We start from the raw sequence: 27,286 nt of genomic DNA, 5'->3' as shown, positions 1-27,286 counted from the left end.
CGCGTGTGTGTGTGTGTGTGTGTGTGTGTGTGTGCGTGTGTGCGTGCATGTGTGTGTGTGCGTCAGTGCGTGTGTGTGTGTGTGTGTGTGTGTGTGTGTAACGCGGACATGATGTAATGCATCATTGCTGCAGATAGTGGTCATTGTGAGGAAAGCACCATCGTTGGCCCATATCTTTTCTGTTTCGAGACAGTAAGAGAGAAACTCGCTCAACAATGTAGATACAGTTGACAGCAGTTCAGGTTTTATGCACCATAATATCTGGAACCAACTACCCAAAAACTCCAGGTCTGCTACAATTCTATTCATTTAATTTAGTATTGTATTCAAATTGTCCTTTTATACTGAATTCAAAGGTCCTACTACAGGACATTTCCATGTGTCTTTTGCTTTTATGTAAGTCGTCTCGTTGTTGAAATGTTCTAGAATCTGTTGCGGCACATCTAACTTCGTCGAGCGTCTCTAGGTATTCGGGTGAGGGAAGCCAGGCAGGGAGGGTGATGGTCGTCACTGTAGGCACTCCTTGGCTACATGGTGGCGGAGCCCGTCAGTATAGAGAGTGTTGGGCGGGCTCTGTGTCCTCCCGGGGCCGGCTCCTCACTGGCGGGTGTGCGTGTCGGATACACCAGCAGTGACAACACACAAAATGTATGCGCAGGGAGGAATTCATTGGCATAACAACCACATTGGGGAGAAAAAGCAAATAAATAAACCTGCCTTCCCTTACAGTCAGGTGTGAATGCTGAGCTGGACGGAACAGAGGAGAACTATCGTGAATCCTAATGGACATGATCCCAGGCAACGCCTCCACTCTCCAGCCTTCTGACGGAGGAACGCCATCACCTCCCACAGAGTACGAGTCCGACCCCGCGGCCGCCGTCCTGCAGGACATTCTGGTCTATTCGGCCCTCGCCGTGTCTTGCATCCTGGGCATCCCGGGGAACCTCATGGTCCTGGTGAGACTGAGCTGCCGCCTGCGTCACTCCAACCTGACCAGGCGGCTGTTCTTCAGCCTGGCGGTGGCCGACCTGCTGTTCCTGCTCGGCCTGCCGGTGGCCGTGGCCATGAGGAGCCATGTGTTGGTGCTGACGGACGAACTGTGTCAACTCCAGGCCTATTTCTCCTTCTACTTCCTGGCGTCCGGCTTCAGCATCGTGGTGCTGATGAGCATACAGAGGTACTTCAAGGTATGGGACTCGCGGCATGTAGCCTTGATTGGTTACCAAGGTTTATTGATTTTGTTATAGAATATAGATACGCCTGGTCAACTGTGTCTCCGAACAACATGTGTATCCATCCGTTTTTAATGTATTCATTCGACAGGTTCTGCATCCCCAGAAGTGGTCTGTCCTGGGTCAGAGAGGAGAGCAGATGCTGCTGCTGGCACCCTGGTTCGTGGGCTTCGTCTCAGCTCTGCCCGTGGCCTTCCTAATGGACTTAGAGGAGGGTCTGGGAGCGCACTGCTCCAGTCACTTTGACACCTCTGTGTTTCTGCAGGTGGGCATGTGACGATATTTAAAATGTCATGTCAGAATTATTTTGGGCAACAAAATTGTGAGGTTAACGCAATAATCGTGATAATCAAAATCTGATGTTTTGAGTAATAGCTGGTCTGCAGATGGTCCGAAATGTAGGCAGGTGCAAGGCCGCTCAGTGACTAAATGCTAGAGCAGTGAGGTCAGAACAGGCCTCTTGTCCTTGTGAGAACCCTCACTGCAATGAAATAACCATCCCTAAGTCAGTGATGGAAAAACAAAATTTTAGGTATTTCAACAGTACAGGACTTTTACTTGTAACGGAGCACTTCTGCATGGCAGCCTTGATACTTTTGCTCAAGTAAAACATGTGCCATGGTCGTCCCATAATATCCCTCTCTTGCAGGTGGTCTACACCTCCGTCAGAGCGCTGGGCTACCTGGTGCTGCTGGTCTTCTACGTCCAGCTCATCAGAGGAGTGAAGCGAGCCGCGCTGTTCAACACCTCGCGCACGTTCAGGCTCATCGTCCTGACCATGGTCACCGCCCTGGTGTGCTCCGTCCCCGGCATCGCGGTGCACGTGCTGACCGTGCTCGCCACGTGGGCGGGATCGCGGCGCACGCTGGAGGTTCTCCGCGAGCTGGAGGTCGTGGAGTACCTCTATTTCTTCAACAGCTCCCTGCATCCCTTCTTCTACGCCTTGGCTTCCGGGCGCCGGAGGGGAGGACGGGGGACAAACGAGAGGACGGAGACGACGCATCCCACAACGTGACGGTGTGAGGGTTTGTTTTTGTGACATAATGCACATAAAGTACAACAACGTGAACATTGAAGTAGAGACCTTATTTGTGCCATTTCAGTCATTTGTTTGTTTAGTACAGATATTGTAGGACCCATGTTCAACATATCTTCATATACGTAACATTCTCACTAATGCTCATTAGAAGATGGCACCATTTTTGTCTATCCGGTCTGATCATAGTTAATGGGTAATAATTGATAAACAGGTTTGTTGTTAATTTAGTTTGTCTTCTTTTTTGGCATGTTGTCTCAAGTTTGTAATGTGCCTTCGTAATGTGCACTTGGAACAGTATACATTGTTAAACCTTTCAATCCGGGAACACTTTTGTGTAACATTAGCTGTTGCTATATACTGTATATATACAAACAGGTGTATCATTTTTCAGAAGATTTAGGTCGCGATTTAGAAGGCGTTTTCTTTTAGAATCGGCCTGTTAGAATAGGTCTGTTAATCCAGCGAGAAAATAATACAAGATATTTAAAGAGAAAGGCAAAGTAGAGCTATCTGGTAAACATCCAAATCTGTGTTCAATTACTGAACAGTTGACCATATATAAAAACGAGCCTGCACACTTCCTCCAAAAGAAATCACAGCAGAAGCAGCAGCAGCATTGTGGGTAGTCGTAGTCCGAGTTGCCACATTGGCCTGTCTTTCACAATGACTGCACAGCCTAGTCTCGCGTAGCCAGACAACTATTCCACAATCTCCGAATGCTATATAGAGTCTGGCCTATAGCCCCCATGAGCTGAGTAACGGAATGCTATATAGTCTGGACCTATAGCCCCATGAGCTGAGTAACAGAATGCTATATAGAGTCTGGACCTATAGCCCCATGAGCTGAGTAACAGAATGCTATATAGAGTCTGGACCTATAGCCCCCATGAGCTGAGTAACAGAATGCTATATAGAGTCTGGACCTATAGCCCCATGAGCTGAGTAACAGAATGCTATATAGAGTCTGGACCTATAGCCCCATGAGCTGAGTAACAGAATGCTGTATATTGTCTGGACCTATAGCCCCATGAGCTGAGTAACAGAATGCTATATAGAGTCTGGACCTATAGCCCCATGAGCTGAGTAACAGAATGCTATATAGAGTCTGGACCTATAGCCCCATGAGCTGAGTAACAGAATGCTATATAGAGTCTGGACCTATAGCCCCATGAGCTGAGTAACAGAATGCTATATAGTCTGGACCTATAGCCCCATGAGCTGAGTAACAGAATGCTATATAGAGTCTGGACCTATAGCCCCATGAGCTGAGTAACAGAATGCTGTATAGAGTCTGGACCTATAGCCCCATGAGCTGAGTAACAGAATGCTATATAGAGTCTGGACCTATAGCCCCATGAGCTGAGTAACAGAATGCTATGTAGAGTCTGGACCTATAGCCCCCATGAGCTGAGTAACAGAATGCTATATAGAGTCTGGACCTCTAGCCCCCATGAGCTGAGTAACAGAATGCTATATAGAGTCTGGACCTATAGCCCCATGAGCTGAGTAACAGAATGCTATATAGAGTCTGGACCTATAGCCCCCATGAGCTGAGTAACAGAATGCTATGTAGAGTCTGGACCTATAGCCCCCATGAGCTGAGTAACAGAATGCTATATAGAGTCTGGACCTCTAGCCCCCATGAGCTGAGTAACAGAATGCTATATAGAGTCTGGACCTATAGCCCCCATGAGCTGAGTAACAGAATGCTATATAGAGTCTGGACCTATAGCCCCCATGAGCTGAGTAACAGAATGCTATATAGAGTCTGGACCTATAGCCCCCATGAGCTGAGTAACAGAATGCTATATAGAGTCTGGACCTATAGGCCCCATGAGCTGAGTAACAGAATGCTATATAGAGTCTGGACCTATAGCCCACATGAGCTGAGTAACAGAATGCTATATAGAGTCTGGACCTATAGCCCCCATGAGCTGAGTAACAGAATGCTATATAGAGTCTGGACCTATAGCCCCATGAGCTGAGTAACAGAATGCTATATAGAGTCTGGACCTATAGCCCCATGAGCTGAGTAACAGAATGCTATATAGAGTCTGGACCTATAGCCCCATGAGCTGAGTAACAGAATGCTATATAGAGTCTGGACCTATAGCCCCCATGAGCTGAGTAACAGAATGCTATATAGAGTCTGGACCTATAGCCCCATGAGCTGAGTAACAGAATGCTATATAGAGTCTGGACCTATAGCCCCATGAGCTGAGTAACAGAATGCTATATAGAGTCTGGACCTATAGCCCCATGAGCTGAGTAACAGAATGCTATATAGAGTCTGGCCTATAGCCCCATGAGCTGAGTAACAGAATGCTATATAGAGTCTGGACCTATAGCCCCATGAGCTGAGTAACAGAATGCTATATAGAGTCTGGACCTATAGCCCCCATGAGCTGAGTAACGGAAGCTGCCATTTCCGTTCACGAAAATATATTTTAAAATATCTTTAGAGCTTATTTTTTTATTTCCTCTTCTGCTAAGCAACAAGCTATGTATATATGCTTAGATGTTTCCTATTTATATTAGGATAAATGTGCGCGACTGTAAAAACGAAACGGAAGTGGCGAGGAGGCTCAACTTCCGCTTTATAGTTTACTCATAACAGCTCTTCCGTTGGCCCAGACTGTATGATGAAGCGTTTGGAAATCGCGGAGGCAACAGTCTGGTAACGTGAGACTATGCACAGCCAAATGCTGCTGCACAGAAAAGTTTGTTCATCTGTGATGATGGCATTGACATGTCAAAATTCTGGCAGATATAGAGCTGCCAACCTGTGGATCAGGACACACTGGTGATCTGGGAGGATTATTGCAAGTGGGCCCACAAATGATTCAGCAAAATAATTTAACGTCGGAGATCTCAATTCGTGGGCATGCAGTAAAAGGGACATGGACTGCAAGATACAGAGATCTCCATATATGGGCATATCAGTCAAACCGGTGGTGTGACGTAGGTGAGCAGTCAAATACTCTCTCTGAACATGCATGCAGACCACCCATGTGAATCATTTTTCTCCAAATGTAGTCATATGTCAATTAATTCCTCCTATCCCCACACATTTCTGTATTGCCACTGCTGTTGTGTCCTACTGGCTCACCTGCCAGTGAGGAGCACCTACCGGGAGGATGTCCTACTCACCTCTGGCTAAGATTGTGATGACCATGGTTGAAAATGCATAAGGCTGCACCTTTTCTGTACAGTATCGGCCAATATCAATTTCAACAGTACAGTTACACTATTACTATACTGTATGTTGTAGTGATGCGTGGGCCGACCCGTTGCCCGCAGGACCAGTACTTTGGGCTGCAGGGCAGACTGGTTGGGTCATTTCCTATAGTGTTTAAAATGAGATATTCCTCTAAATCTTGGTAGAAATGTAAAAGAAAAATAAAGGCGCCTCCTCCCCTCTCCTCTCTCTCTCGAAAGCAACTGAACTTGCTGTTGAAAAGCCGGTCGTTTTTTTGTTTTCGTGGGCCACGGGCAGGGCGGGTTGTTGATTAATATATTGTATTGCGGGGCAGGTTGGTGCGGACTGGCTCCCGTGGCGGGACAGATGGGCGGGTTATGCAAAAGAAACGGTCCGCGCAACACTAGTATGTTGGATATTGTTGGAGTGATAAGCATTCATACATGTATTCATGCATGCAGGAATTACTAACATTCTTATTGAAAACGTTGTTGTATTTCACATATTCCGATAGCATGGTGCTGTTTTCTTGACTTGTTTTGAGAATATTCTGTGTTGAATTCAAAATGTATTTGTTCCGTCAGCAACGATGGCAAAGAAAGGGAACTTGGAAAGGCAAATCCACAAATCATTCGACAAGACTTTTCCGGCTGACAAGCGAACTGAGAACAATAAATAAGGAACTGAAATCTCAATCACACTGGCAGGTAGAACTATACCAACCAACCTCTACAAAACAGTGCAGCAAACCTTGTATGTTTTCTACCCCTTTGCTCTCACTCTACCTCTATCCTCTCAATGGATGGGGTGAAAATTAATCACTGCTTTACACCTATAAACTGATTCTGTTTATACGTGCAAGTCCTTGTATGCCTAAAGGTTAGAGGAGCGCACTTGTTGCCAGAAGGTTCCCGGTTCGATTCCCCAGGCAAGAACCACCGGCATAGGGTCTATTGGGCCACGCGGGCCGTTGCCCAGTCAGTTTAGAGCTTGCTCAGTCTAACTTCAAAGAGAGGGGGCGAAAAAACAAGAAAAACCTACTAGAAGAGCCTACTTTGGCAGCCCTTGTGCATGCAAATGTATTTTAGTACAGCACACCAAACAAGCTATAGATCAGCTATTTTCAAAAGATTTGCATACACTTGAAAAGTTGAAATGGGACATTCTGCATAATGAGTACTTTCTACTTTTGGTACTTTAAGTACATTTTGATACCAATACATTGGTACTTTTACTCAAAGACATTTATTTAATTCCGTAATTTTACTTGTAACAGGGTATTTCTATTTCTACACTGCAGTATTGATACTTTTACTTAAAAGCAAAACATCTGAGTACTTTTTCCACCACTGGTGTGAGTACCTGTCATGAGGCGTGACACGAAGGTGTCTGTGAGTTGTACCTGTCATGAGGCGTGACACGAAGGTGTCTGTGAGTTGTACCTGTCATGAGGCGTGACACGAAGGTGTCTGTGAGTTGTACCTGTCATGAGGCGTGACACGAAGGTGTCTGTGAGTTGTACCCGTCATGAGGCATGACACGAAGGTGTCTGTGAGTTGTACCTGTCATGAGGCATGACACGAAGGTGTCTGTGAGTTGTACCTGTCATGAGGCGTGACACGAAGGTGTCTGTGAGTTGTACCTGTCATGAGGCGTGACACGAAGGTGTCTGTGAGTTGCAGCAGGCCGTGGTCCACGTACTGCAGGAAGGTGTGGTGAGGGAGGCAGCGCAGTCCCAGAGCCACCAGCAGGGTGTGGTAGCCTGTGTGTGTGTGTGTTTGTGTGTGCACACATGGAGACGATATTCAGACGTAGCAGGTGCAACTTCCCATTGACAGCCCATTAATCCAAACAGAAAAGTCCTATCGAATTGTAACAACGTCAAAGTCACCAACATTGCAGCTTGAATTATCCTCTTTCAATCTGTAAGGTTTTTGTTTCATAAAAGTCCACCGTAGACATGTTATGAGCTACTGCTGCAACGTTGGTGAGTTTGACGTTGTTTAATACAATCAGATAGGACTTTTCTGTTTGGATGAATGGGTCTGAATATCGTCAATTGAGACCCAAGACCAGATTCTACAAAATGTCTTCTAAATCATGACAGAACATTGTGTACATGAATATGTGTGCATAGGGCTGTCATGATTACAACACTTACATTGACGATTCATTGTATCACAAATAATTGCAATTAACGATTTAATTGTGTTCATTTTGGCTTTTAGGCTTTGTGGAATTAGCAGAGTGGAAATAGCAGATCTACAAGCTCAAAACGTGTTGCATCGTGACACTATGAGCTTGTACATGTTTGCGACTTCCACAATTTTTTATTTTGATTTTAAATTATATGGACATTTTTAGCATGGAAATGAAAATTGTGACTATTGTCTATGCGTGTGTGCATGCAGTGTGTGGATGCATTGCAGTGTGTGTGTGTGTGTGTGTGTGTGTCCCCTACCTGGAGGGAGGGGCAGACAGAGTCCCTTGGTGGCCTCCAGTATACGACACATCAGGTGAAACACGGCCCACTCTGCAGGAGTGCCCTGCTGAGCACTGCATTGAGCACATGAATGACACATTAACATTCACACACTCAAGCATTGTTATTTTTGACAGCAATTTTTGTTTTGTTTTAGTCATAATCTTTTGAATACATTTTAATTTAATAAAAGAATAAGGTCGCGGATACCAAGCGGTCAAAATGAGTTTACTCAGACAGGTGCCTGGCATCTCCCTTAGAGATAGGGTGGTAAGGATGCCTCTCGAGGGTCTCCCTAGGGAGCTCCTCGATGCACGTCCCGCTGTAAGAAGACCCCCGGGCAGACCAAGGATGAGATTAAGGAAGGATTATATCTCCAAAATCTGCCGTGAACGCCTTGGGATCCCCCAGCATTAAGTTATTAATGTTGTTCTGGAGAGGGAAGTATGGAGCTCTCTGGTGGAGCTATTGCCCCCGCGACCGACCATGGATAAGTGTAATTCCTGATTTATAATTTAGCCGTCTTTAGATCTACAAGCTCACAACGCGTCGCAGAGCGGCTATTTTCGGAGAGCAAAACCTGCACACAACAAAGCATGAAATTGACTTGTCTTAGTTACACTGGATATCTTCTTACATTTTAGGCCATACTTTTTATTTGAAATTGTCCGTATATTAAGCCATAGTTTTTATCAGTATAAATGAAAATCGTTGAGAATCACTGCTAGAGCCGTACAAATCTTTTCTTATGGGGTTCCTTGGCAAAAAAAACCCGATTTTATTTCGACCATTTCATTCCGGCGAGTTGAGGACCAAAGTGCTGGCCTGTGTCACATATTTTCAAATGGGGTTAGGGTCCGCGGGGCTAATGAGTGTCAATTTGGGAGTCCTTGACGTGAAAAAGTTTGCTCTACAGTATGTGCAAAAGAGACCAAGAGAGAGAGGCTCTACTCACAAACACAGCAGGCGAGGACCCAGGTTGTACTTCAGCCACACTGACTCCAGGATGTGTCTGATGAGCTCCAGCTAAACACAAACACAAATATACATGTATTACTTATTTACTTTACTTCTGAGCAGGCACGTACATACATAAACATCAAAGCGGTCTTAATTGAGCCCCTGCCCTTCTGTAAAAAAAAACTGCAATCCCCAGACAAGATATACGCTTGTAGATTGGCATGCAGAAATTAAATTGTAGATTACGTATGTTTATTGACTGTCAATATGAATATGCATATGAACAAAACAGCACAAACAAACAGGAGCATCAAAACAATCAACAGTAAATAACATGATCAGTGCAACGCGCAGCATTCATAATGAAGCAGAGTATTACATGAACAATGGCTCTGAAAATGGTTTTAATAAATACTAAATATGATCGACAATGGGGCTGTGTACAGCTATTGCACAATACGTGATAATATACATATCTAAGTACAACTATTGCACAATGTGCACATTGGTGACATGGATACAATGTCATCATGATTAGGGCCGTCACGACTATGACATTTTGCCTGACGATTAATAGGCACTGAAGTAATTGTTTTTAACATTCAGTAGATTTTCTGTGGTCTGGGGTTTTCTGGCTCAAACAAGTGCTCCGAGTCCACAAATCTCATTATAGGACATAACAATTTGCCAGCAGATGTCACTGTTTTGCTTGTTTTCATTGCAGCTCAAAAGGCTTCAGGACACACAGACCACAGAAAATCCACTGAATGTTCAAAGTTCAGGTTGTGTGGGTGAAATTGAGGTCATAAACCCTGAAAGAAAAAAATGTCATGAAACCTTTTAAAGTACAGTACAGGATTGTTAAGTGTTAAATGGCTCATTTCAACGCACACACTCACTCTCACAAATCTATTTAACTAAAAAGAAACATCACTTTCATTTGGAGAAAGTCTGAGTTCAATTATTTAAACAATGCTGCCATTCATAAGTGTGCTAGTGTGGGGAGGAGGAGGTGTTCATTGTGGCAGGATTAAAACAAACACACAAACATAACTAAACAGAAATGCCAGCTCATATTTAATTCAGTCTCATGTTTACAAAAGGGTCTAAGGGTCACAGATGAGATGATTGATGGAGGAACTGAATAACTCATCATCTTTTGGTGCCAGTCAAGTACACAGAGGATGTTTTGTTTTGGAAGCCAGGCATTGTGTATTGTTTCTTTATTAAGACAGACAGCTAAGAGGGGAGGCACGCAAGGACATCTTGTGATTTTACAGGAACGTGGTTCTAAAACCGTTTTGATTTTGTGGATCCCCACAGCTCTGAGAGTGAACAAATGGATCATTTGAATGCTCTCAGAGTTACAGACCTGGACAGGTCCATTTGGAACCCCCCCAAAGCCCTGCGTGGGATGAGAAGAGTATGGAAATCTAACATGGTAGCAGAAATGTTCTGGCGAGAGCATTTGCCCCGACTTCCACTCAAAGCTGTATGGTACAGTATTTCGAATGACGCTGCTGTACGGGGCCGAGACATGGACGCTCACAACAACAGGAAAATGTCCTTGATGGTGTCTACACAAGAATGCTACAAATCGGCACTTGGTGCCACGTTGACAGACCACATCAGAAATGTGGACCTCTACAGGGGAACTGCTATGGGTTACAGCCAGGGCACTGGGTCAGGCACCCGGAACTGGTGGCGAGCAAACAGACTCTCTGGGAGCCAACCCAGGGCACGGCTAGGAAAGGAAAGAGGCACACCACCTTATCCTATGTAGACACACTGTGGCGCGACAGCAGAGCTAACCCTGCAGAGCTCAAGACCCTAATGCTAGACAGACAGGCTAGAATAACTGCTGTTGACAGTACCGTCAAAGTGCAATTATTTGTTTATTACGACCCGACCTAGGGGAACCTAAGTCGCAACATCAAAATGGACTCCCTCCTACCCAGTTCCCAATTCAGACAGGCTACACATGAAAATCCTAAAATCCTAAGGCTTTAGGATTTATTTAAGATAAATAACACATTTTACAAAATTACAATACCTCAGGGTGGGGACCGAAACACAAAACATAACTTCTAATAAACAAAGCAAATTAAAATACAAATATCTAACCTGACCTGAACTAACAAAACAGAGAACAAAGAGAGGTCATGAACCCACCCTTACATACCCATGGCATTAAATCTAGATCAGGGGTCTGCAACCTTTTTGAAACAAAGTGCCATGTTTTTAGTTTCTGGATAGTCAGTGTGTCACTTTAATGCCACCACCACACCACAATTTCAACATGTTTTGATTGTCCACGAATATAACCTTTTCCCTTGTTAAATATTCTTTCACATTGTTATGATCATTAGACTCGGAGCATAGGCCTCCTATCTCCCTCCCCCAGTCAGAGTTCAGGGTTTTAATGAATGTAGAATGATGTGCAGGATGTAATTTACATACAAATATGAGTGAATTCATTTATTTGACTACATTTTTTTAATTGTTTATTTACCGGTAATTGTTTTTTTTTTTATGCCAGTGTACCAGTGATCACCCTCCTTTGTGCCAAGGTTGGCACCAGTGCCAAAGGTTGCCTACCCCTGATCTAGATCACAAAGCTAAAACTGACAAAGTGCTGGTGCTATTTGTTCAACTTTCACTTCCTGTTCACAATGGAAGTAGCGCACACGCACACACACACACACACACACACACACACACACACACACACAATGTCCATAGACAGACAGACTTGGCCTCGTCCGTGGGAAAGATTTCATTAAATCTTTTCACACATCATTATAATGTTCTAATTTTGATCATAAGACCCAATTACTAAATGTCAAGTCTCTGGCACATTAGGAGTCCACTTGTACAGTGGTTATCAATGTTGTATTTGAAAGGTTTGCAAACATGCTTGCCCCGGACCCAAACTACTTCTTAAACATTTGTTTTCAAAATTATGGAATTGTATTATTTATTCAATAAATTAACAGAATGACTAAAATATAATTTAATTTGTTTGTAATCGATGAAATGTTTAGCTTTTTTGGGAATGTTTATTTGATTTGATTTGATTTTTAATAACTCAAAACAAAATGTAGGAAACAAAAAAAGTAAGGGTCCCATACAATTGTGTCCGTGGACCGTGACCCACAAATGGGTCCCGAGTTCTGACCCACTGTTTGGCAAACGGTGCAGGAGTTCACAGCAGATGCCACTTCCCTGTGCCTCTACCAACAGCATAGCGGTCAGGAATGTTGGCCAGGCACCAGGTGTCTGGCCCTGCTGGGTCCAAATGTTACGCAACCCATCCATTTATCCCCACATATCAACGGGGAACAGACAGTCCACTTCATTTAATGGAACCAAAAGGAACAACTTATGTAACAGTCTAAAAATACAAAGGGCATCAACCACAGACTCGGAGGGCCCTCCGCACAAACCAGCAATTTATTTCTTTTTTGCTTCTGCCGGCTGTTCTACCATGATAATGACCACCTGGAGCTCACAGCTTTCCTAAGTGCTTGTCCCAGCACTTCTCTCTAGCAAGATCTTTGTAGGATCACACAGGGATTGTCTTTTAAGCTGGAATTACACATAAGGATGTTTTTGCATTGTATGCTAGAGGAAAATGTTCTCTCATCAGGTAATCTTAGACATGCACACATACAACACTATTGTAAAACAACAAGGCATCACACACTACAGGATTCCATTTGGATTCTCTTGGTTGTCCAAAACATTTCATCACTCGATCACTACATCACAGTGTTATAGGCCAGTCAATCGAAGATTCTTCCCAAACGAATCATTCAAGGTTTTTTATGATCCTTAGGGTCATACAAATAACATACCGGTATTAAAATTGTGAATTATATACATTTTGGATCATGGTAAATTCAGGGGTTGAAAGTTGGATACCATTAACATCCTTTAAAAGGCAAAAATGTTGTGATTACATACAAGTGATTCATGTGATTGAATGAATTGAATTCATATTATGACCCGAATGGAAACAACACCGCAAGGACCTTTTTTGGTGCTATCCTTTAGACGAAGAGTCTGACTGTACTCTGCTGCTGTTTTCACATTTCTGTCTAAATTATTCAATCAATCAATACATTTCATTCATTTCACGTCTGTCTGCTTGGTCTTTCTCAAGTTGAGTTTTTCTGGGTGCTGTGCATGCAGGTCTCTGACTAGCTTCTGTGTGTCGGACTCTGTAGGGCCTCCATTCTGAGGGAAGAGTTGCTGATGGAGAGAGTGAGATAATGCTATGCTCCAAGTCACCCCTTTAGGTCACTCGGTGCTAGTCTGCTGAGCGCGAGGTGAGCTGTGATTGTCTAGACTAGAGGCAGCATCAGCTGAGCTGAAATAGTTCGCTGTGATTGGTCTACATTTGTCGGGACATACATGTCTGTACCGTATGTATACCATGCATACCGACCTACCCGGCTGTAGTGTGTCATGCGCACTTGTGCTTGCGTTTACTTGGGTCATACATGCATGCGCACGCACGCGCACACACACACACGCACACACACACACACACACACACACACACACAAAAGTCACTTGTAGAAGCAGCACAATATACGCTGTATTATTTTTGGCGGGATTTTGGCGGAAGTACCGCTCAAGAAAATTACGTTTTACGCTTTACAATTCTGTTTACATTCTCCGTGAATGAAACATAAGTGTGATTGGTCCAAAAAATATTGTATCCGGGGGCAGATGTTTCCACCTATGCACTCTGCATTATATTGTGACCAGGCTTTTCTCTTGGCAGATGAGTGAGGCTGGGACCGAGGCTATAGAAGCAGCAAGCACGCACCGCTCAAAAACTCAACCATTGAAAAGACCCAGACGAAACACAGCAGCAGCATTCCTTTGGTGGCTTCTTATTAGACCGGCAAACCAGAATCAGCGGTTTGTCTTAATGAGCAAGGATCTCTCTGATGCTCTCCTCTTGGCTGACAAGAGAAACACTCCTACAACCTCACTGCCTACAGTATGTGAGAGAAGTCTTTTTCCCCTGCGTAATTAAAATACTTCATCCCTTTTGCACTCGCTGTAACGAGCTGTTTCTCTCTCTCTCTCTCTCTCCTCTATCTGACTTTGCTGCGGTTGTTATGAAAGGAATGCGACATGCAGGGGGAGTGGAGATAAATAACAATGATGATAATGTTCTCGGCGAGTGCAATCTATCAAGTGCAGAAGTTTCACCAACTCTTAAGTAATAATGCGCCTCTCCTTCCCAATCCACTCCCCTCGTCCACACACACACACACACACACACACACACACACACACACCACCAATACCCCTCTCCCCTGTGTCAGTGCACCGTCGTTAGTCTCAATAAGCGCCAACAGGCGGGGAGAGATAATGATCATCCCCGCTTGTGTTGAGTGGTAGTTCTCTTTTTTTATTGTTTGTATCTCGTGATTTTTGTAAGCTAATTTTTCACCCGGTGACAATTGCCTAAGCTGTAATCCTGGGCGCTACTCTCCCTCTGCAAACATGGGGAGAGCCCCGAACCGAGCTCATGCTTCCATCAATGCATGAGGAGTGAGCAGGCCACTTCTTATAACCTGATAGGGGAGAGTTTCTCCGGTTGCACGTAGCGCGTGGAAGGAACACGTTATTCCAACCAGTTCCTTTCCCCTCCATCAGGCACCCCAGCTGGCCAGGGGGAGGCAGTATAGGGACCAGGATTACTGCATTTTTTTGTGAGGGTACCTACCCATAGGCCAGGACATGGTGATAACATTCAAACTCCACACAGAAAGGCCCTTTCGCCTAGGGTCTGGGTGCGGATGACGCGGATGTGAGAACACACTCCCATCGCCCCCAGAATCCCAGGCGGGAATCGACCTCGGGACCTTCTATCTTTGAGGCGACAGTGCTACAGACTATCCACCGTGCGCCGCTTCTGTTGAGGTGGTTCTCAAACTGGGTTGCGTTGGGGTAGGGGGTCCAGGGAGTTAGATAATATAAAGTTAGATAATATAGCTTTAATCAGTGTGACTGACACCATTTGAAACAATTTGAATATAAATCTTTTCTTATGGGGGTTATTTTTTTTCCAGATGGGAGTATTAGTCATCCTGATGCAACTGAAGTGCTCTTAGAGGAGGAAGAGGATCCACTCTGAGATAATTCTTTAGATAATCATCATCATTTCTTTAGACTCTCGTGGGTTAGATGAACACTTTACCGTGTAGGGTAGATAGGTCATGATGACATCACTGGTGTGGCAGCATGTGATAAGAGCTCTGCGATGTATAAAATAAATACTGATAAAGAGCTGAGGCCGATTCTACAAAGTGTCGTTGTAACACTTTCAAGATTTTTTTTTTAAATGCTCCAAAAATAGCAGATGTACTTTGACCAAAGCTAAAATAAACTTTCCTGGTTTTATTGGGTTAATAGGTTATTTGTCCACAGGGCTATTAGTCTCAATAAGGCAGATATGCTCTCCGTTCAAGGGAAGTGAAATAAATCCTAGGAGCTCAAGAACAGTGTGCGTGTATATATATTTATTTTTTTTCCCCGGATTTGCTAGTTGTAATTAGTTCTTATTTTTTGATGGAGGGGCAGCATGGCCTGGGAAGACCCCTTCTCCGCTTCAGAGACGCACTGAAGGCCAACCTCAGAAGCTGCAACAGCGATGCAGCAAACTGGGAGGATACAGCTGCCGACAGGGAAAGGTGGAGGCACATGCAGGTTACCCAAGGCATCGAGACCTTCCAACAGGCACGTGCGGTTCAATCAATCCATCCAAGACAAGAGAGGCCACGGGAAACGTGGACCTCTCACCTCAAAACTGGACCTGATGTGTCCCAGGGATAGGGAGCGTGGCTCCCTATCCCTACCGTGGAAAGGAAATAACTGCTCGTCTAGTACTCATCTGTCGGATCGACGGGAGACTCCACCATTAACAAAAGATAGCATTTAAAACATGTATTCAGTTACAGATGAACCACCAACCGCATGCACAACAACTGTTAGAAATAAACTACAACTAAAGGGCATTTTGTCTATTCGTTTCAGTTTTGTTTTGTTTTGTAAACACACAATACGGTTTCAGTTAGTTATAGTTATATTTTTATTCTAGTTGTTATTTAGTTAACACTTTCAGGGCTTTAAATTATTTAATCCAGGGTTCCACCGCACGTAACACGCTAAACCCGCTATTTGTTTAATTTAATTCGCCGTTTTAAAATAATTAAAAAGAAACAGCGGATTTGTCCCGTGACGAGGCCGTCGCGTTATGATGACGAAACCGGAAATCAAGTCATCCTCTGGGCTGCTAGAGCTTCTGGGAAATTGAGCCCAATGCAAGTGGAAGGGGCCGTTTGTTTAGACTACAACATGCTGTGGACTGTGGTTTCGTTTCGCATTGTCATGGCCGCTGGTGCTTCTGATCATAACAAACCAACGGACCATTTTCGCCGGATTTTCGTCGTTGAAAGCTGCAAATACTTCAGCGTATGCTCTAAAGGTAATAAAACAATCTCGGCAGCGTGGATTATTGGATTAAATAGCGGGGGACGCATGTTTCGCAGTAGTGTTTTGTTATTTTGTTGCACTGCAGTTGTGTGGTGGTGGCATTTGACCCTCACAAGCTTAGTAATACAAGTATAGACGCATGCAAGCGCACAAACACACACACACACACCCTACCAGCTTTGCTACGTAGCTGAGCACCAGCGAATCGATCCTCTTCTTCCCCAATCGAGGTAGATGTCTGTTCACATGTTCTCTGAGCTTATCAACCATCTGCAATACAAAACACACACATGCTGTTAGTGACTCTCTGTGTGTGTGTGTGTGTGTGTGTGTGTGTGTGTGTGTGTGTGTGTGTGTGTGTGTGTGTGTGTGTGTGTGTGTGTGTGTGTGTGTGTGTGTGTGCGCGCGCGTGTGCGCACGCGTGTGTGTGCACGCATGTGTGTGCGTGTGTGCGCGTGTGTGTGCGTGCGTGTACGTGTGTGTGTATGCGCGCGTGTGTGCGTAACAGCACACAGCCTACCGAGAGCAGACTTTGGTGACGGTGCGCACTCCCAGTAGGGTCAGCTAAAGTTCACTTCACAACTTTTCTCTCGACTACACTGTCCCAAATTATAGCGTGAGGGGAGGAGATAGGCAGGGAGAAGAGAAGCGGAGAGGAGAAAGTAGAGGAGAGGAGAGGAGAGAAGCAGAGAGGGGAGATGAGAAGATGAGAGCAGAGCTGAGGAGAGGAGGAGGAAACAAGAGTACAGCAGAGAAGATCTGTGATAGAGGTGCAGTCACAGTGTTCTGACCTGCCATCCTGCTGGGAAAAGAGAGAGAGAGAGAGAGAGAGAGAGAGAGAGGGGGGGGGGGGGGGTGGGGATAAAAATAAGTGATGAAGAAGCCAAAAAGAAGCAGAGTGATAAAAGGTGTGTGGGGGGGGTGCGTCTATAGGGAAGATCGGTAGTCTCGGGTGAGGAGCGCAAGAGGGAGGAGGAGGAGGGGGGGGGGGGGTGCGTCTATAGGGAAGATCGGGAGTCTCGGGCGACAAGCCGACAAGTATAGGAAGGAGAGGACCAATAGGAAGGAAAGGAAATAGGGAATGAGTCAAAAAAGGCGGGGAGGGAGGGTGACAGAGAAGTGAAGATGGAGGACATGACGAGGTGATGAGAGGACGACAGGAAGACGAATGGAGGGAACATTGAACGCTCAGCCAAGACCAAAAGACAGCGGAGGAATGAAGACTGATAGATAGACGGTGTGAGAGAGACAGACAGAGAGAGACAGACAGAGAGAGAGAGAGAGAGAGGGAGGACTGGGTTGGTGGAAGTTTAACAATAGCAGACAGGGTGCACAGTCTGCACACCTTACACAGCGAGTGGCCGGTTCCCAGTTCGACCCTGGGCTCCCCCGGAGTTAGTATCCAAGTCTCCCTATAAACTCTGACAAAGCCAAAACATTTGCAAAAGATTCATAATCTTAAAAGGCTATGGGGCAAAGATCCAGAAGGAGCGCGCCTTGAATTCACTCTGAAATGCACAGGCACACAACTATTGGAACACACACACACACACACACAGAGTAAAATTCTCAGTGTTCATTCATGCATTTTGACTTTGACTTGATTCCATATTCCGTGTCCTACCCGGGGTATGAACCTAGGTTTGCTGTACCAATTTCTACCTCTCTACCAAGACAGAATCCCAGAGGCAGGTATACTGCATTCTGGCAATGTGAGAGTGCAGTCTCACCAACACCAACTCAGGACCCCTGAATCGTCCCCCTGTCTAGCGTTGGGGAGCCCTGCACTGCAGCGTTAGAGAAAGACGTTTCCCCCGGACCCAAACTAGGGAAAATAGTAGATCTACAGCGTAGCTATTTCCACTACAAATGGGTCCCGACCCACTGTTTGTAAATCGCGCTGGATTAAGAGCGTCTGCTAAATGCCTAAATTGTAAATGAGTAGAGCAGTAGAGCAGTACAGTACAGTACAGCAAGAGTATGCCCCCTTGGCGACGCATGCAAGCTAGGATGAGCTGGCCGAAGGTCCGCAAAATTCTAGTTCTATACATATGTAAATTCAATGAGCTCGCTGCTCAGTGGCCTTTTTGGATTATGCAAAAAAAGACTAAAGGGTAATATTAATGTACTGTATATGTAATGGTGAACGGAAAGTTATCTTATGCATTACTTACACTGTACACTTGCACTATATTTAGTTTATTGAATTTCATAAAACATTTCCTTAGAATTTAGTTTATTGAATTTCATATATATATATATATTAGAATTTATGTTAGGAACCGTTAGGAACCAGAGTGACAGGCGTATCCAGGCTGGTGAAGTCCAATAGTGGTTTAAACATCAAATGCCGCGTGTAATCTGCCCTCAACATCCTGACTACTAGAACCATTAAAGCCTCCCACTATTCTTTATACCTTTTAAGTACATTGATTGCAGGAGGCCAGAGCGATGGGCGTGTGCACCTGTTAATGGAAGAGATTCCACACTTCTGGGTGCGTGGAATTCTGAGTGCCAAGGCTTTTCTTTGCTGTGTGACAGTTTATTTCTGTGTGTGACATAATGAACTTGAGGGCTTGTGTGTGTGTGTGTGTGTGTGTGTGTGTGTGTGTGTGTGTGTGTGTGTGTGTGTGTGTGTGTGTGTGTGTGTGTGTGTGTGTGTGTCTGACAACCCCATACAGTGTGAGAAAGAGATATTGTGAGACAACTTTCTTGGTCCTCACGAGAATATGTTTTTGTTTTATGGTTAAAAATGATGTTTGCATACTTTGCAATAGGGAAAATATTCCAGATAAGCATTAGATATAGCTTCAAGAGGTTATGTTTAACGGCTGGGATTAAGATGTATGCTTGATTTATAGTATTAGTAGCATGCAACTTGGCTTTAGAGTTAAAAATAGCAAAATTATAATCATAATTTAAATGCCATTCATAAAATCCTCACCAGTATAGCAATACGTGTGTGGTGTGTGTGTTTGTGTGTCTTTCCTCTCTCACCAGGCCTATGAGCGCCCTCTGCTGGTAATCCTCTTCTTGAAACAGCGGGACCAGCTTCTTATCTGGAACACAACAGACCAGTGGTTCCCAAACCTTTTCATGTCAAGGACCCCCAAATTGACTCTAATTAGCCCCGTGGACCCCCATTAGAAAAGATATGCCAGGGACCCCCATAAGAGAAGATTTGTATGGCTCTAGCAGTGACTCTCAACCCGTTTAATTTCAAGGACCCCCATGCAGTTTGACTACGGACCGCCATTTAATCGCATTTCTATCTCTGGGACCCCCAATTTAAAATAAAATCAATGTTAATTTAACTCTTAGACTGTACAAATGTACAAACTATCATTTAGCTGGGGACCCCCTGTAACTCCCTCAAGGACCCCCAGTTGTTGACTTAAGCAGCTGCATGTGTCAATAGGTCCTACTCAGAAAGGGGTCAAAGGTCCTACACACACACACACACACACACACACACGCACACACACACACACAGCTGTCCATTGGAGACAGTGTGCACCGCTGAAAAACTAAACTAAACCCGCATATTAAAAACGAATTAAAACTAAACTGAAATTTAAAATAAAACTAAATAAATGTATGAACAATTTAAAACCATGATAACATTGGCCAACAGGGGAATAACCGGTAATAGTGACAGAGACTCTTACATAAGTGCAGCATTCCTAACCTCTCCTCTCTCTCTGTGATAAATTAGGCTGGAGGCACTTGTTCTGTTCTGCACTATTCTCTGGTGGGACTTAAAAAAAAAAGTGACCCCTCAGAGCAAGAAGTGTGTGTGCGCACGGGCGCGCACACACACACACACACACACACACACACACGCACACACACACACAGGTTTGTATTACTGTACTTGCAACATTTTAGGGCAGCAATTTTAGTGATGCCATTTTCAATAAATATAGCCATTTTTAATCGTAAGCAAAAAATCACACCCGTGTGAACCGAGTGGTGCAACTCCCCTCCCACCAAGACAATGGTCATCACAATGTCCATGTACAACATTCTACTATACTTGTGGGGTGATGGACGATGATTTTATGAATGGCAATAATAATTTAATTTAATTTAATAATTTTGCCATTTTTAATCCCAACTCTAACTCGAAAACTACAAGCTTGTGAGCTTGTGGAGCGGCAATTTGCACACACCAAATTCAATCAAGTCTTAGTCCCACTAAATCTAACCTCTTAAAGCTAAGTCTAACGCTTATCTGGAATCTTTTCCTAATTGCAAATTATCTAAACATAATTTCTCTTTCTCTTTTGAGGACCAGGAAAGTTGTCTCACAATGTCTGTTTCTCATGCTGTATGGGGATGCCAGGCTCTCACAAATATAGTAATAGAAGTACACACGCATACAATTCTTACAATGTTCGTTTCTCAAATTCTATATACTTGTGGGGACAGTTGGCCCTCACAAGTACACACAGTCACACACAGAGTTCGAATCGTTTCATGGTTTTAAATACACAACAATCCTTGGAGGAAATGTAGAGTTCTAACAGAGGACAAGGCTTTGTGATCAATCATGTGTGTGTGTGTGTGTGTGTGTGTGTGTGTGTGTGTGTGTGTGTGTGTCATTACCAAGGCTCCAGGTGTCCACCATAGATAGGACTCTACAAAAACAAGACAAAAACAAACAAAAGGTTTTTATCATCTACAGTTCTACACACACACACACACACACACACACACACACACACACACACACACACACACACACACACACACACACACACACACACACACACACACACACAGGGCTGCAAACTTTTAAGTCACACACATCGTCTCTGTCGGGCGGAAACCACATATGTCTCAAACTGGTACTTTTCACAGCTAAAGTGGCAGATCTACAAGCTCATTGTTGTGTGACGCTGTAGTATGATATAGTAGGCCCGTCGGGTGTTGGCTTACGGGGGGAAAAAAAACAAACAAAAAGTGGTTTCTGCCTGACACCAATGATATGCACTGCATGCAGCATAGCATAGCTATGTAGGATCGAATGTAGTTCATATTTAGTCAGAAGCTAGACAACTATTCCACAATCTCTGAATGCCAAATAGAGTCTGGAACTACACCTCCCGAAATCCGAGGAAGGAAGCTGCCATTTCCGTTCAGGGAAATATATTTTAAAATATCTTCTGCCCTGCCCTGGGCCGTGGCTCAGCGGTCCAGGCACCTTGGCCGGTAGCCCGAGTCTGGCAGTGTGCCGCGGGTTCGACTCCCGATCCCCGACGGCCTTTACTGCATGTCACTCCCCCATCTCTCTCCCCCATTTCCTGTCAGCCTACTGTCTGTCCCTCTATAAAAAATATGAAATAAAAAGGCGAAAGCCGAAAAAAAAACATTAAAAAAAATATATATACACCGGTATATATCTTTACATTTTAAATTGTTATTCCCATTTCTGCTATGCAGCTAGCTATGTATACTTAGATGATTTCTATGTAAATTAGGATAAATTTGCAGAAGGGTCGAGGAGGTAGCCTGGCTAATAAGCCAGAGGTGAATCTGCCGTTGGCAAAAATAAATTGCCACGTGACAGTGTGATATGAGTCTGTCTTATTAGCCAGGCTAGGGAGGAGACTTCACCTACACTTTATCACTTACTCATACCCAGACTGTATGACGGAAGGATTTGAAAATTGCGAGATGCAATGGTCTGGCCAGGCCATTTAAGTACCGGTATTAGCTTCTGACTATAGTCTCTAGTCAGAAGAGAAGCTAATACCGGTACTTAAATAAAATAGCAGATCTACAAGCTCTCCGTATAACGACACGTTGTCAGCTTTTAAATGATCAATTTTCGCTACTTTTGTGCGACACTCTTGTACAAAGAAGAAGGGCGTTCATTTAAAAAAGAAAACATAAAAAGTTGAAATATGGAGATACAAGTCTTCAGTACAATAGTAGGACAGTTCTGCATTGGTGTCCTTATGTAGTCCCATACTAAAAATAAAGAACAATAGTAGGACAGTTCTGCATTGGTGTCCTTATGTAGTCCCATACTAAAAATAAAGAGAACACTTGGGAATGGTCTTGAAAGGCTTTATGTAAACTTGTAAAGGCTATGTTTCATTTGAGAGTATTTATCTGCGATTTTCTCTGCACGGGACACTGTCGTATCACTAGACATTATCAGCGGTCAGCAGCAGGTGTGTCATTGGCCAGTTGTGGGCAGGTCACCTTGAGGGGTGGGGAGGGTCATATCAGTCGGCCAGGTGCACAGATAAAGAGCACAGCTACAGAGAATGCCTCCGCCTTTTGAGCTGAGGAGCTATCATGTCCACAATACCAAAACGCTCGCCCCAAAACACACTCTCCCCAAATCCAGTGACCTCGCCACATTGTATTCCTAAACGTAACCTCAGTAAACGATGCCTGAAACTAACCTCATTCCTAAACGTAACCTCAGTAAACGATGCCTGAAACTAACCTCATTCCTAAACGTAACCTCAGTAAACGATGCCTGAAACGAACCTCATTCCTAAACGTAACCTCAGTAAACGATGCCTGAAACGAACCTCATTCCTAAACGTAACCTCGGTAAAACGGTGCCTAAACCTATACCTAAAATACCTTGGAATACACATGTGGACAGTCTCTGTAGTAGAGACTGCACTCACTCCGTCGTCTCAGGGTTCACAGTGTTGACCAAAAATATATGTCAGTGTTCTACCGAGCGATCTTGGAAAGCCTGGTTAGATTTTACATCAGTTTGGTTCGGTAATCTCCGATTGTCCAAATTGTCCGAATTGTTCAGATTGGTGCAGACTGCAGGGAAGATCATAGGAGTAAGACAACTCCCCTCTCTGCAGTATATTTATGAGCAGGCTTCAATAAGACAGGCTCAAAAAATTGGCAGTGATGTTACCCATGTTTTACTGTACACGAGTAGTTTGTACTTCTGCCCTCTGGTAGAAGGTACAGCGAACCCAAGTGAACATCAGGTTTAAAAAATCATTTGTACAGACTGTCAACTAAAATGACTATTGTGCACCATTTGTGTAATGTTGTGTTCCCCCCTCTGTCATGAATTTCTATTATGTGTTTTGTCACTGATGTTTTCTGTGTGGCTGCAGCAGGGCTGAAAGCCCAAGACAAATTTCTCTTGTGGACAATAAGGTTTACCTTGAAGTAAAGGCTTGAACCCTATCTTATCCTTAGTAAAACAAATACAAGAACCGGTGCCGGCGAGGGGCCCAAGATAAACAGACCCCCATTTGAAAATATATGCCAGGGCTCTAGCAGTGATTCTCATCATTTTAATTTCAAGGACACCCAGTTTGACATGCATTAGGCTACTGAGCCCCATTTAATGCCATTTATATAAGGGACCTCAATTTATTATTTTTTTATTTATATCGTAAAATCAATGTCAACTTAACTCTGAGAGGGTACAAATGGAACCAAATGGACCTGTTAGGGTCCATTTCATTCCATTTGTAAACTCTGACTCCCCGGATCCCACTTTGAGAACCACTCAACACCACACACACACACACACACACACACACACACACACACACACACACACACACACAACCTATGAACCATTGAGGTTCAATCAATGCCAAATAAATAATGGACCTTGACTGCTGCCCTATAGCAGGAGGAAGACAAACCTACTTGGTTGTGTTGTCCATGTGTCCCACATGACTGGAAGACTTTCTGCCTTCACACCTCTGGAAAAAACAACCAACAAAACAGTGTCAGGAAATGCACACACGCACTGCATCTCTTCCATCAAAGTGGAGGGGGGGGGGGGGGCATGTATGTAGAATGTAAATAAATCAAATGAAGCTCTAGTTCTGTCATTGCACGTGCTACGATTTTAATGAGATAGGCACAGGCACACACACACACACACACACACACACACACACACAGGCACACACACACACACACTCTCTCTGACTCACCAGTTTGTCCCAGACGTCCAGTAAGTGGGAGGTCTTGTATCTGGGGTTTGGGACCGCCTCCAGGTACCTCATCCTGTCCGTGTTCCACTGCAGGTCTGCCCAGAAACCCTGCAGACTCCTGGCCTGGACACACACAAAACAAACCTCCTACAGTAGCTCCAGATTTCCATTATTTTCCTGTAAATCAGTGGTTTTCAACCCTTTTCATGTCAAGGTGACATGGTCAATTTTTTATTCTGCATTTTGAGCCTCTCAGACCCAAAACTGAAGGATAATTTATCGCCGTTGATAAGATTTTGTCCAAAATTCCATGCTACAACCGCTGTATTGATGTGGTACCTAGAAGACTCTAATTCTAATTCTCTAAGTAACGAAATTCCAGTAATGCCGATGTTTAACAAAAATGGACCATTTTAGAGTGAAAGATCTATAAGGGTCCAATTGGTTTCCAACTTTCCATCATTTAGCTGGGGACCACCTGGAACAAGGATCACTGGTGGATAAATACTTACTACTATGTCATACTATAACTAGCCCGGGGACCACATGCTGCCCCCACCATCACCCCATCACCCACCACCCCGCCAAGGACGTATACCGGCGTACAGTATGCTGGCGTTTTAACACGGAGCCCACCAGAACCTTAGTAACCCCCCCAAAAAATATCTCCCCTTCCTGGGTTGTATCAGAGTGTAGAATTGGAACCAAAGGGACCCATTTGTACACTCTCAGAGTTATGGTGGTTAAAACCTTTCAGAACCACGTACCGGTATTGTAATTAGCCCTTCACCTTCTTCACCCCAAAAAGCAATAGTCATTTCCTCGTATTTCTAGTTTATTTAAATAATATGGTGCACATTTGTCCAGTGTATAGCCTACTGCAGGCCTGGTTGACTAGATTTAGAAGACATTTGTCCAGTGTATAGCCTACTGCAGGCCTGGTTGACTAGATTTAGAAGACATTTGTCCAGTGTATAGCCTACTGCAGGCCTGGTTGACTAGATTTAGAAGACATTTGTCCAGTGTATAGCCTACTGCAGGCCTGGTTGACTAGATTTAGAAGACATTTGTCCAGTGTATAGCCTACTGCAGGCCTGGTTGACTAGATTTAGAAGACATTTGTCCAGTGTATAGCCTACTGCAGGCCTGGTTGACTAGATTTAGAAGACATTTGTCCAGTGTATAGCCTACTGCAGGCCTGGTTGACTAGATTTAGAAGACATTTGTCCAGTGTATAGCCTACTGCAGGCCTGGTTGACTAGATTTAGAAGACATTTGTCCAGTGTATAGCCTACTGCAGGCCTTGTTGACTAGATTTAGAAGACCCATGCCCCATTTTAAGTTTTCAAATGTATAAAATGTTTTGAAAACAGCAAGCATCGCAACACATTGTGAGCTTGTAGATCGGCTATATATGTGCTGTACATTCAGTGGTTAATGTATGTTTTGTAATTATAATCAAAATCTACAAGGTGAAGGTGCTAAAGTTTTCAAATGAATGCAGTGGAGTAAAAGTATTGGAAATTGAAAATACTCAAGTACCCTAAAGTACAAATACCTCAAAGGTTTACTTAAGTAAATGTACTTAGTTACTTTACACCACTGAAGGTGACCCCCTGGAGTGTCCTCTCCAACATCAAAGGTGCAAAAGTGGCAAAAATAGACGATTTTCATTTGTTTCATTTCCTGAAAAGTTAGGTTTTTTTAACAAGGTTTCCACCTGAGAGTGACAAAAAGCAAACATACACACATACATAGCTGAGCATGGACACACAATATTCAGTAACAAAGACGCTTGCGCGCATGCACACACACACACACACAAAATGCAAAAGCCTGCCGCACACAAATCAGCTACAACAGATCTGATGCATAAATCCATAATGCATTGAAGATAGCAATCTGTTTCTTTTCTAGTGTGGAAAAAACCTACAGTAAGAGGAAAAGTGTAATTCATCACAAGGCAGTTATCTCTGCTAGAGAAAGCACACAGTTTGTTACTTAAGATGTACAGCATGTGAATGAGGCTGGACGGAACAAGAGCCTGGCTCAATGCGTGGCTCATTAAATGGCTGATGAAGTGACTAAATGACTCACTGACAAATAGAATGTGTAGCTGTAGCTGACTCGCTCGTTATTTGACTGGCTGAGAGTCTGCTAGTTGCTCTGATTGAACACTTAGCTTTACCTCAGTGGTTCCCAACTTTCTTTAAACCTTACATCTGACAAAACTAGACCTGCACACTTTCCTTGCTTTACTACGGCGAATAAATAATAAATAAACCTCTGGCTTTTCTCTTCTTCTCTTGCCTGGCAGCTCCATCTGCAGCATCCTTCTCTGCTCATCTCCATCTCCATCTCAACCTCGCCTCTCTTGTCTTATGTACCTAGTCAGTATACAGCTCAGTGGAACGGTACTGTACCTTTCCTCTGAAGACAGGGTCAGCATGCAGCTCAGCGGAACAGGACACACCGGGCAGCTTCAGCAAACACTCTGGGACCTCCTGGAACAACACCACCAGAGCCATAGAGTAAGACAGAGATAGGACAACTCCGTTAGCACTTCATGGGACCAGTCCAATGGCAGCTCTTCTACATAGACTTCTATTGGCGAATAAGGACACCGGAAGTTTACGGAATGCATTGGAGTCTATGGGCTCACGCGAGTACATGAACCAGGTGACCGGTTGTCTATACTCCATGGCTCTGAACAACACCACACGGAACACAAATTAATCTGTTAAGACCTGGGACGCATCCGAGTTGCCTTAGCTTTTAACCACGTTTTAACCATTATTTTAAACTTTAGCAGTTGGAAAAACAGCAGATATACAAGCTTGTATATCTGCACATGTAGCATGTAGATCATTTATATTTTTGAAAAATCGTGAAAATGTGTGCAAATCT

General features: G+C 44.1%; 2 protein-coding genes across 3 annotated transcripts in view; one reads left to right on the top strand and one right to left on the bottom strand.

Annotated features, from left to right (window-relative positions):
- gsap (gamma-secretase activating protein) overlaps positions 1-27,286 on the bottom strand; it is a 60,164-nt gene that overhangs the window by 14,451 nt on the left and 18,427 nt on the right. For both annotated transcript variants that reach the window (XR_013963533.1, XM_080757137.1), the window contains exons 20-28: positions 26,803-26,883; positions 24,380-24,502; positions 24,087-24,142; positions 21,039-21,070; positions 19,428-19,489; positions 16,605-16,700; positions 8,908-8,978; positions 7,932-8,026; positions 7,113-7,232 (exon numbers count right to left, since the gene is read on the bottom strand). Coding sequence is in view for 1 of the 2 variants with exons in the window: in XM_080757137.1 (XP_080613263.1) it covers positions 7,113-7,232; positions 7,932-8,026; positions 8,908-8,978; positions 16,605-16,700; positions 19,428-19,489; positions 21,039-21,070; positions 24,087-24,142; positions 24,380-24,502; positions 26,803-26,883 (736 nt within the window). In the remaining variant the exon portion in view is untranslated. The remainder of the gene's footprint in view (positions 1-7,112; positions 7,233-7,931; positions 8,027-8,907; positions 8,979-16,604; positions 16,701-19,427; positions 19,490-21,038; positions 21,071-24,086; positions 24,143-24,379; positions 24,503-26,802; positions 26,884-27,286) is intronic.
- On the top strand, positions 783-2,247 carry LOC308310562 (C-X-C chemokine receptor type 2-like; the record flags this gene model as incomplete). Its single annotated transcript, XM_080756949.1, has 3 exons — positions 783-1,187; positions 1,324-1,497; positions 1,882-2,247. The coding sequence occupies 3 exons, from the start codon at positions 783-785 to the stop codon at positions 2,245-2,247; spliced, it is 945 nt and encodes a 314-aa protein (XP_080613075.1).

The sequence above is a fragment of the Protomyctophum bolini genome, assembly GCF_963924005.1.
Source record: "Protomyctophum bolini genome assembly, chromosome: 23".
Taxonomy (NCBI): domain Eukaryota; kingdom Metazoa; phylum Chordata; class Actinopteri; order Myctophiformes; family Myctophidae; genus Protomyctophum; species Protomyctophum bolini.
Note: the sequence above shows the minus strand (reverse complement) of the source record. Positions and strands in the feature narration are given on the sequence as shown.